We start from the raw sequence: 12,138 nt of genomic DNA, 5'->3' as shown, positions 1-12,138 counted from the left end.
AATGGGTTGTGGATGGGTATTCGAGCATGACAATGACCCAAAACACACGGCCAAGGCAACGAAGGAGTGGTTCAAGAAGAAGCACATTAAGGCCCTGGAGTGGCCTAGCCAGTCTCCAGACCTTAATCCCATGAAGGTTCCAGTTGCCCAACATCAGCCTCGAAACCTTAAAGACTTGGATGGGATCTGCACAGAAGAGTGGCACAAAATCCCTCCTGAGATGTGTGCAAACCTGGTGGCCGACTACAAGAAACATCTGACCTCTGTGATTGTCAACAAGGGTTTTGCCACCAAGTACTAAGTCATGTTTTGCAAAGGGGTCAAACACTTATTTCACAATAATTGCAAATCAATTTATAACTTATTTGAAATGCGTTATTCTGATTTTTTTTTCTCTCACTGTTCCAATAAACCTACCATTAAAATTATAGACTGATCATGTCTTTGTCAGTGGTCAAACGTACAAAATCAGCAGGAGATCAAATACTTTTTTCCTTCACTCTGGTGAAAAGAAAACTTGGAGCGCCCTTATCAAGGACGGTTACTATCATTATAATATAGTAAATATAGTTTGAAATGGGAGGAGTAGGAAAGCATAAAAAATGGGCACACAAGATAAGTCAAATGGTTATTATTTGCCATTAAAGTCTATGTTGCAGTGTTGGGCTGGGCAGCACTGGTTCTCCAGATGTTGTTTGACATCATGGGATTCTGTCACCCATCCATCCGAATCTACAGCTTCCAACTTCATTTCTATGGCATTCCTGGAGTCTAAAATTTAATACTTTCCCAGTGAGAACATGCATTAAATCAGTGCTGAAATGCAAGGAATAATCAACAATGTGTTTTTTTAGACTTAGATGACTATTAGTGACAATTTACATTAGCGACAATTTATATTAAATTATGTATCAAAGAATCTGCAGGTGAACGGAGCACAGAAGAAGCATAATAGGGTTAAAATTCAAGCTAAGTCCAATAACCATCTATGTAATATCTCACCAAAATGTGTACTCTGATTAACCACAAGTGGTCTGAGCTACACATCGAGTTCTTCCCAGCATTCTGCAACAAATGTATTTTCTGATTTGTGAAGATTGTCCTAGTAAAGTCTGCCATGTGCCTTCTGTAGAACACTTTGCATTATCTCTAATCTCTCACGCAAATGTAGCATGTTTTATTAGTATGTGGGAAAGCCTACTATCAGCCAAATATTGAATTATGAAATCAGAAGATTTTAAGGAGTCCAACCTTTTTTTCTATGAAATCTCCATCTGTCTTTCCCTAAATTATTGTACAAACAGAACGTTTTCAAGCTAATCTGAAAGAGTCTCTTTTCATGCGATGCCACCAAAAAAGTTCAGTTAAATGGAAAAGACAATTTGATATCCATGGTGAAAAAGGAGGCCTTGTTTGTGCCTAACACACTAAGTAAATTATTAAAGAGTGGTTTATCCTTGCAAAAATATTATTCCCGTAACGTTTTTGTACTACTGCCAAGGTCAGTAAGAGTTTAATGTTGGAAATTCTAGCTAGGTAAATTATTCACACAAACAGTGGTTACCCAAGTCATTTATAAAACCAAATATACGCTTGTGAGTTACTATCGCTTGAAGTTGGAGTGTAGATATCCTTTCTGGGAAGATAGTTAGCAATAATATGTACCAGATACACAAAACTTTGCAGGTTAAATACTTTATGTGGCTTTGTACATTACATTAGAATACTGGTCTGATACAGTAACTCATGAAAGACAAACAAATAAGCCCTTTGAATGTTTTAAGTTACTTTGAAGTAGAACTTGTCAATTGTATCTACAAAAAAATAGCAAAACTCGTTTTTCATTATACAACAAAAACTCTAATCCTTTCCCACGTTGACTATAATAAACATCATGCCTGCTGGTCTTCCCGCTTTCCATATTTCTCTAGTGCAGCCTGTTCTCAACTGAGCCACCAGCATAGGTTTTCTGTCCTCCAGAACACCTTACCCCTAAACTAAAGCTATTGTTTTATTGCAGTGCATCGCCTTTAAAACCCTCCTTAGGGTCCCTCCGGAGGCTCTTTAGCTCTTATATTGTGTCTCTGATGTTTTTCCATATATCTGGAGCCCTCTATACTCAATGCATACCGTGCATCTCTCTACCCCTTTAACATCTTCTGCTCCATCTCCACTAAGGACTTTCTCCCTCACTGCTTCATTTCTCTGGAACTCCCTTTCACTGGACAGCCGAGCTTCAGCTCCCCACAAATTAAAAAGGCAAACAAAAGCAACACAACACAAAAAACAATATTTCTCTGCATTTTTGGTAATGTACAATGAAGTCCTCAAATCCAACTATTCCATTGGTTGCAACAAGACTAGATTAAAAGGAATTTCTACTTACCAACGTATCCGTCAGGAATTACTAGACACACAACATGTACAATAATTTCTCGCTAAATTATATCCCCACGACCTGACTATTTTTGTGGTAACTCAGATTTCCTAAAGCAGCAAACCTTAGATGATAAATGTAACATTTTTGTGGTGAATAAAGAAGCTTTGAAGTGAAATCTCTGAGGGAGTATATATTTTTCCTTTTGATGTCATGAGGAATTTGGGAACTCCTCAGAGCCACGGTATATGTTTAATGGATAATAGAACTATTGCAAAAAAGTCGCTGCTCATACGCATTTACTGGAAAAAAAATGTTGACACCATTGTTTATTGACCAAAAAACGCTAAAAACCAAAGAGTCAACATTCTAGGTATTCAGTGAGCAACATTAGGATACTTTGGACATTGTGACCTCTGTAGAAGAATCACCTCTGCAATAAACACATTATAAGGTTTTTATCAATAGTGTATTTTAGTACAACACTGTTTACTTTAAAGGTTAAAAAGTACATTATAAATTATAGCCTGTTTATCTAGTGAATAATTAGATTTTGGAGTCAGGAAGAATTTTTCCCCTTTTATGAGGCACAATTATAAACTGGTTCCATGCCTTCTTTTGGATAAATAGCAGCCTTGAACGGTTACTTCTTACAGCTTTTGGGTGCACCAGAAACTAAATTTGATACCTACCTGACCTTATGTTAAACAATCAATAGATTTGTATTAAACAATTAGATTTAGGGCACTCATGCCCCACTCCCCCTGTTATACACACTGAAATAGTAACTCAGGCCACTAGACTGGCTATTGTAAAATAAAAACAACATATAAACACCGGATAAAAATATAACATTATAGTGCGTGATTCATCAGGAAGTTTAGGTCTTGTTCACAAACTGGTTAAGGGTTTTAAAAGTAAAGCATGTCAAACAATGGCCATAAACAATGCTAGATTGCTCTAAAAAAATATCAGCCTTTAGTCTACAGGGCAATTAAATTAAATGAAGGGGCAGACTTACTCATATCCCACCCACCCATTTCTGATTATTCCATTTCCATTTTAATTCTTCTTCTTCTTTTTTTGTGTGACGTAATTGTTCTTATTTTGCTACAAATGGTAAAGCAAGGCTAATGTTCACATAATCGCATGTTGTCCCCTGCCTGAAGCTGGTCATTGCTGCTATTATACAAAGCAGACGTGATCAATTGATTGCTAGGTTTGTATCCGTCAGTGATCACATGAGCTGCTTTAGTCACCGCAATCATTAAACTGCATTGAAAGGTCACATTTCTGTTGCTGCTTTTAACCCTTGAATTATTACTCATCTAGTAATAGTATTTACTTTTTTCATCAGCAGTCTATTGGAACTGCTGAATTAGGCAGAATCTGGACACACACACATTCAAATTTGTAAGTACAGCACAAGTTCATGACTTGTATCTCAGCCATTCACACATTGTATAGAAAATATTGCGTAACAAACATCTGGGAACCAAGTGTTTCTTCTCCATCTAATGACTTTGGGCAGTGCATACATGCTTAATGTAAATTCACATACTCAACAAGGCTCCTGTGTTGGAATGGGAATTAACAAATGACAATGTTAGGCATGTAAGCGTATTTTTATATAATGTGTGCACGCAACAAAACCCTGCTCCCCATTGTGGCTTTTCATCTAAAACTGAAACTTGACATCTGTTGTTCAAGATCTGCAGTGGAGTATTTTTTTTTTCTTTTTCCCAAAACTCTATGCAATTTGCAAATGTTAGAAAACATAACATTTTGACGCTAACAAAAAAAAAAATGTAAAGGTACATAGTAATAATGTATGTGAATCGTATTTTATCTGGCTGGTTTCCAGTATTTATTGAGTTTTACTGTCATCATAGTTATAGGGACAACAACTTGGCAATGTATTAAGTAAACAATTAAAGTAAACAGTTAAGAAAATTTGAAATATTTCTTCCCACCAACTTAGCTATGTGTTACGAACAACCAACTATGATGACTTTCTCATCCAATAAGTGCCAGAATATACTCTGCCTGTATAGCTTGCTAGAAATGTGAGAGGGGATTTGATAGGGACATTTGAATACCTAAATGGGCTAAACAAGGTAGAGTTGGTAAGTACATTTCGAAGAAGGAAAAATACACTTACTAAAAGCTATAATATAAAGCAGGGCTGCACAACTACAGTCCTCAAGGGCCTGAAGACAGGTATTTTAATCAATTTGAGATGCTTGTGCTCAAAATGGGGTATTTAAAATGGTTGCCTGTTGTTGCTGATTTAAGGCTTAGCAAATGTATGCATGTATTTCTTTACCAGAGGACGGCTGGCACATTTTGACCTGGGGCAAGTACAGTCAAGTGCACTCCTGGCCCCCACCGCTATATATCAGCTCCCCATCTAATCTCTTACGCATACAATCTACCTTACCAACAACACACTCACACCTTCCGTTACATTGTCTGGTTCCTGCCTTCCCCTCTGCTTGCACACAATGCAAGCTGCTGCGCTACCACTGTTGAGCCACACAATAACATGCTACATCTCCCCAGGTCGCCCAGTGTTAGCAGCCCTTAACCCCTTAATGACAAAGCCCGTACATGTACGTGCTCAAAATGCATTGTTTTCAATGGGTTTAGAGACCGCCCATTGTCCTTAAGGGGTTAATAAAGGACTTGAATTGCCCCATGCCTCCCAGGCCAGCTCACATCTATTCTTCACTAAGGGGGTTATGGATAACTGGAACAATCTTCCATCATAAATCATAAAAGCTTCATGCATGGAATAGATTTAATGCTATCCTAAATATACTGTAAGACAAGACCCATACGAGGCTTCAGGTCTTAAAAAATAATTCATACACAGACTAGATGGACCAAATGGATGTTAGTTGGGAATCTACTGTGAGTAGGCTGAAAATGTACACTCACCTTTAACAGGGCATGCCAGTGTCACATTCACTCCTGTCTTTGTCACCACAGTATCTCCAGCAATCGCAAAAACGCTACTACTGTCCAGATTAGTGATAGTCCTTCTGGAGGACTGGATGGTTGGTGCTTCTTTAATTCAAATTGATAAAAGAAAATTAGAAGGAGAAAACAAACAAAGTAGGAGAAGTGAATCCTGCAACTTTGGTAATACTTAATAAACATAAAATTAAAAAAAGTGTGTCTACTGTATATGCCTACAGTCAAGCATTCAATTGGAAACTCTTTTAGCTGTACCCTATGTGGCTAATTTTATAGAATAGTTTTACCTATCTATTAGGAAACATTTCATTAGTATCATGGTGCAGACAACACATTAATTATGCTCTTTAGCATGTAAAGCAAATAATCATTAACATATATGCAATATCATCTTGCTCTCAAGGTTTAATCACATTAATATGACACAAAAAATTGAAGAAACCTTTTCACCATAGAAAGATTCTAGGAAAGATGTCCTTTATGCTAGTTCTACAAGTGCTTACGTATATAGAGAAAAAAAAATGTTGTGCAAGAACTAACCATCCATTTTAATTTAATAGGGATGATTGGATAGGACAGTAACTGTTGTATAACAGGAGTTCCCTTGTAATACGCAACGTACAGCCATTCTTCAGGTCGGACTGGAATGGACACATTAAAATACAAATAATTACCTGCAAAGTGTAGGTTTGACGTTTCCACATCAGAGCCACGTTCATTGGTTGCTGTACATCCGTATGAGCCCATGTCTTCAATACTTGGGCTGTGTATATATAACCACCCACTGGTCTGCAGCACAATCCTAAAGTCAGGGCAAAAACACATGAATTATTCAAACTGCCTGGATTTAATGTGGAAAATGATAGGATTCTCTGTAAGGAGCAAGAGTTAAAATATTGCGGCTTTTGGTCTGCTTAAGATACAAAAGCATATCGCTGTTGGAAGCTGAATTCATATTTCATGTAATATAAGTACATATTTAATTTAATGTAAGTATTGTTTCAATGTACTCTTTGGATATTCATTGGTGTGTTGAAATGTTATAGTCTGTCCCCTAGATCTTTTAACCATTAGTTCTTTAATTAATATTTAATTAATATATGGAATTATTGACCATGAACCTACTTGTATCAAGAATTCCACAGGAAAAACAGAAGGAATAGAAAGCATAAATATATATATATATATATATATATATATATATATATATGGTCATTTTTAGATTGAAAACATTGATTTGCATTGACGGAACTGTTAGCTTCCATGAACAGCGCTGTGACAATTTCAGAGTAGCGCAAATTAGATTCCTGATTTCAATCAAGTCAACCAGAACACATTTGAAGTCAACTATTAACCTACACATTGTAATGGAACGTGAAAGAACATGGTTATCTGAAGCAGGACTGAGTCAAGTTGGTGTGTCAAGTTAATCATATTCTCCAACCCCACGAAAATAACCCAGAACTGGTCAAACTGCTTATACATCAGAGAAACTAACCAACTCAATTAAGCAAACCTACAGAAAAGTCATGGTCCTGATTTTTTGGAAGCTTGTCAACTGACAACTGGTACCTTCAAGCTTCAAAAAAGGAAAAAAACATTTTTTGCAAGGGGTCTCAGGAGGTATTTTATGCTGTTCTTTAGTAAAACATTATAACTATTTAATATGTTTAGCCTAGTGCATCTGTATAAGAATGATTTAAACTCCATGCTCCACGAGCAGGTTAATGGAATACCATTCATAGATGTTCATAGATGGATGGGATAGAATCACAGATGGTTCAACAGATACTGTTCTGAAAAACAAATAACCTTGCTGGATTCACTATGCATATGTAGGGCCTTTTGGGCGCTTCTTGCAGACATCTCTTTCCAAGTTGGCTTCTTCATTATACAAAGGTAATGTGGTGAGAAGAAATTCTTTATACCTTCAAGACACTTTTAACTTACTGTTCAGAAAATGGAGCTGTCAAATGAAATGTAATAAAGTCAGCTAAACACTCATTTACCAGCCATATAAAAAGTCTTGATACAGTAAATTTAGTGTTAGGGTTCCTACCCAAATTATAGGTTATCCCTGCATGAGGCTACTTGAATCCATGAGCTCCTGAATCATTTCGACTAAGCCACCCGACTCAAGCCGTGATCTCCCAGCACATTGCTCAGCTAGGAGTCCATAATTACTGCAAACCACTGCCTGTCCTGCACGATGGCCAAGCAGCTTGCTAAGCAGCCTGTCAGTTTAATACCCCAAGCTCATGGTATACGAGGTGTTATATATATATCCCCACAGAATACAACTAGGCTCAATGTACTGCCAAAACTAAACAAAAAGTCTAATCTTTTAATTCTCAGGTTGAACAAGTAGACTATGGTACAGAACCGTCAATCACTACACAGGGAATTTCAGTAGGATTCTGTGCTGGCAGAATATTCATATTTCTTGCCATTTTAAAGTTACCATGTGGCACAGCAAGAGAGAAACCGAGAAAGTCTCTTGTGTGTCACTAATACAGAAATGTGCATATAACACCAGCCTTCAAATCTCTGACATGGCTTGCCTAATTTTTAAGATCTTTTATAAAAATATTTGTTAGAGGCTTTTTGGTATTCAGCATTTAATCGCCTAGCTCAGGGGATGTATAAAAGGGGATTTTTTTCCAAGATAAAGAGGACTGGAAAATGAACACATTTAATAAAGGGAAACATGCAAAAAGTACATCAGAAATCCTAGAGAGGCCCCAGTTTATTGGCCAAATAGTTATCACTAATTTCTGCCAAGTCAGAGAACTGGGTCTTATTTCTGGCTTATACTTTTAAGTCTGGATACTGTTTGCAAAACAAAATTCAGGATGATTACAAAATATGAAGCCAACTGGGGAATAAATAGTAATTCATCTCAAGAGTGAACCACTATTTTGTGCCCAATGGCACAGTCTCCGAGGGCCAAAAATACAACCTTCTGCACCTCATTGTGACATTCAAAGGACAGACACAAAAGCAGACTTTACTGGATTACGTGAATAAACACCGGGATTCCCTGAGATTCAAGAACCTAGCTTCCTACGGCATGATTTCTCTTCAGTCCTGCTTCATTGATGGTCAGTGATTGGAGTGATTAAAGGCTCCAAGGCATGAGACATGAACTTTTAAAAGGTCTTGTAGGCTTCTATGGCAACAGCTTATCACTGTCTGCTTTCGTGTCACACGATAATTTAAGCAACCTTTCCAAAAATCTGAATGTAGCAAAATTATACTTGATTAAATAATTATTTCTAGGAAGGGTTCAGATATTCAATAGCACTAGGAATCATGTTTCATTTAGTTATGAAAATGTTAACCTCAGCAGATTAGGTAAACACCAAAAATGTTGTTATTCCAAAGTTCAGTCAATAAAAATACCAACACATAAAAGATTCAAACTATTCACTTTCTACGGTATTTTAAGGGACTCGTGTTGTAACTCGACAAGATCCATACTTATAAATGCATAAATGTTAACCATATCAGAAAAAAACTTTTTTAATTAGCACCACTGGGGAAAGTGGATTTTATCAGTAAGCCCATTCTGGAATCTATAATAAATCCAGGAAGTTTCCTTTATGCCTTGTAATTTACTACAACACCTGGGAGCAACCGTCCATGAACTAATTAATTGGCCCGCAAAATTATGGTATTTCTGAAACAGAAATAATAAAACAACATAGTATCATTATTATTATTACTACGATCAGAAATCAATGGGGAGAATAAAACTACTCATTTCTTTTACTTTCCAGTTCCCACCAGCTCCTAAGCCAAAGCAAAATGATTCTATGAGAAAGGCTATGATTTGTGTCTAGGTGGCTTATCTTTCCATACACACACACCCTCTATACCCAATTGAACAAAAGCTCCCCCTGGGTGTGTGATGAACTTGGAAATATTGTGTAAGCAGAGATTTAAACATCACTTTACACATGTGATACTACCACAAGAAATGGCTCTTAGAAAAAATGTCTGCTTCTGTGCTAAAGCTTTGATGCTCAATTTAAAAAATACAAATCAGCTGATCTTCATGTGGGTAACAATGTATATTCTTTGGCTGACACATTATATGACATAAGCTGAAGATGAAGGAGATGAACAAACTGAGAGAATTAATATTGAAACTATTGCAATTTACTAACTTGTCAGAGAACTTAAGAGCTTCTCCGTCCTTGGTCCAAGTGAACTTTGTCTTGGAGTCTCCATCCACCTCACACTGTATGGTGATAAGCTGCGTGTTGTTGGTGATGAAGGCATTAGTTCCAATAACCAAATGCAATGTCCTGTTAGTAGATAGCAGATGGGCATGTTTTTGTTTGCGGGTAATGAGTAGTTGTTGCTTGCCTGTGCCCTTTTCTGTGGTTTTGCTGTTCAGACGCACTGAAATATTTGGCTCTTTAGCAGATGTCTTGAAGTCTGATATGTTATCTTCGCTGGGCACCTTCCATTTTTCAGGAGTGGAATGTGGCTTGGATAACTCTGCCACTACATGGGATATTATTTGGCTTGCAAAATCATCACTAATCTCTCCAGCTTCAATAAGCTGGCTCATGTTCTTCACCAGAGCTTCAAATTGGGCAGTGTCCATGCTATAAGCACCTTGTAAAACAGCTGCTTCTAGCCTTTTATCTTTAAACTCTTGGGACCCATATATTTCTGCAGAGTTTGTCACAAGCGTTTCAAGATTTCTCAAAACCATGTCATCCCTGGCCCGACTCTCATCTATGTAAACGTTGTTTTTCTTATTCCATGATTCCCACATCTTACTCATTTTGTGCCATTTCTCTCCCAGACGGTTAGCTTCATTAGGATCTTTCTCAAACCCTGGAGGCTCCAAAAGTCTATTGTTTGTGCCAATGAGTTTCAGGACAAACGTTTCATAAGCAGAGTCAGCAACACACTTGTACACTCCAATATCTTCAACTTCCAGGTTGTGGATCTTTAACGATCCTGATTTTGTCACACCGATTTTTTTAGAGGGCTTCAAGGGCTGCCCATCTTTTTCCCATTTTATAAGTGACTTCTGGAATTTTCGTACTGGGCACTTAATAACCACTGATGTTTTGGGAAGTAAATAAGCCCGGCTTCCAATGGTAAAATTAATGCGCTTTTCTTGTCGGGTCTGAATATAGACCCTGTGAATGCTGAGGATTTCTGGAGTTTCTTGCTTTGTTTGATGTTCTTTACTTTCTTTGAAAAAGGAAAATGAAAAAAAAAAATATTCAATCAAATATAAAGCAACTCAGCCCCAAAATTAAGTTAACTGATTTAAAAAGTTTCTGGCACAATATACTATACAAATCTATAAGTTGTACTGTTTTGGAAACACATATTACTTGTAAACCATGGGGAAAATCATCCTCATAAAGTTATCCATGCACTTATGTTAAGTTGCTGATTGTTGTTGATTGGTTCAGGCAGCCTTTGGTGGGGGAGAGTAGGGAAAGAACTTCAGGACAGAAATAATTACCTAATAATGCCAGTTATGCCACATTGACATAGATCTGAGCTTCTATGAATTACATGTTTAAATGAAATATGTTCAAAATAATTTTTCTTATTGACAAACAAAAACTCTAGGTATACGAATAGGTTTATTTAGGTAAAAGCTGTGATGGTGACAGTTCAAATGACTAGCTACCGTGTTTCCCCGATAGTAAGACACCCCCGATTGTAAGACGTATCGGGGGTTTCAGAGGGGTCGGCTAATATAAGCCGTACCCCGAAAGTAAGACATATGTCTTACTTTCGGGGAAACACGGGGGATTTGCCGGGTCCGCCACTCTAAGGGGCCGGGAAGTCCCCACCAAGGCCGGCCTTACGTGTCTGCGGCCGCACAGGATTTAAATTAAAACATCGGGGTTTTTTTTTAACTTTATTTAACATCCTCCATGTTAAATAAAGTTTTTTTAACTTTATTTAACATGGAGGATGTTAAATAAAGTTGAAAAAAACCCCCGATGTTTTTATTTAAACCCTGTGCGGCCGCAGACCCCTAAGGCCGGCCCCTTAGAGCAGGGCCGACCTTTGGGGTGTGCGACCGCACAGGGCGCCACACTCCAGGGGGTGCCAACCTGCGGCACCCGGCACCCCTCCAGAGACGGACAGTAATGTCCGCCGCTGGAGGAGCAGGCTCGCAAGGGAGCGGTATCGGAGGTCTTTAACAGACCTCCGGCTCCCTTGAGTGATTTTAAGCCGGGTTCAACCCGGCTTAAAATCACTCAAGGGAGCCGGAGGTCTGTTAATGACCTCCGATACCGCTCCCTTGTGATCTGCGCGGCAACAGCTGTTGTGCGCCGGGGTTTCTTGTCAGATCCCGGCGCCCACCGCTGTCCGTGCCCTCTGAACCAGGAAGAAGACAGAACTGAAGAAGAGGAGCGAAGAGGAGGAAAAGAAGCTGAAAGAAGAAAGGAAAGGTAGGAAAGCATTAAGTGAGAGTGGATTGGTGTATATGTGTGTGTGGATTGGTGTATGTGTGTGTGGATTGGTGTATATGTGTGTGGATTGGTATATGTGTGTGGATTAGTGTATATGTGTGTGGATTTGTGTATACGTGTGGATTGGTGTATATGTGTGTGGATTGGTATACGTGTGGATTGGTAGGTGTGTTGATTGGTAAGTGTGTGAGAGTGATGGGTGTTATGCTGTACCATTTCCAATGTCTTTTTCATGATCTAATTATGCTCTAAAAGTACATCATAACTCCCATCACTCTCAATTTTTTCCCAATATAAGACATACCCCGAAAGTAAGAC

General features: G+C 38.1%; 1 protein-coding gene across 1 annotated transcript in view; it reads right to left on the bottom strand.

Moving 5' to 3' along the window:
* ADAMTSL3 (ADAMTS like 3) overlaps nucleotides 1-12,138 on the bottom strand; it is a 192,766-nt gene that overhangs the window by 13,189 nt on the left and 167,439 nt on the right. Inside the window, exons 21-23 of the mRNA XM_053465435.1 lie at nucleotides 9,526-10,573; nucleotides 6,031-6,158; nucleotides 5,318-5,446 (exon numbers count right to left, since the gene is read on the bottom strand). Coding sequence (XP_053321410.1) covers nucleotides 5,318-5,446; nucleotides 6,031-6,158; nucleotides 9,526-10,573 — 1,305 coding nt within the window. The remainder of the gene's footprint in view (nucleotides 1-5,317; nucleotides 5,447-6,030; nucleotides 6,159-9,525; nucleotides 10,574-12,138) is intronic.

Source organism: Spea bombifrons, chromosome 4 (assembly GCF_027358695.1).
Source record: "Spea bombifrons isolate aSpeBom1 chromosome 4, aSpeBom1.2.pri, whole genome shotgun sequence".
Lineage (NCBI taxonomy): Eukaryota > Metazoa > Chordata > Amphibia > Anura > Pelobatidae > Spea > Spea bombifrons.
Note: the sequence above shows the minus strand (reverse complement) of the source record. Positions and strands in the feature narration are given on the sequence as shown.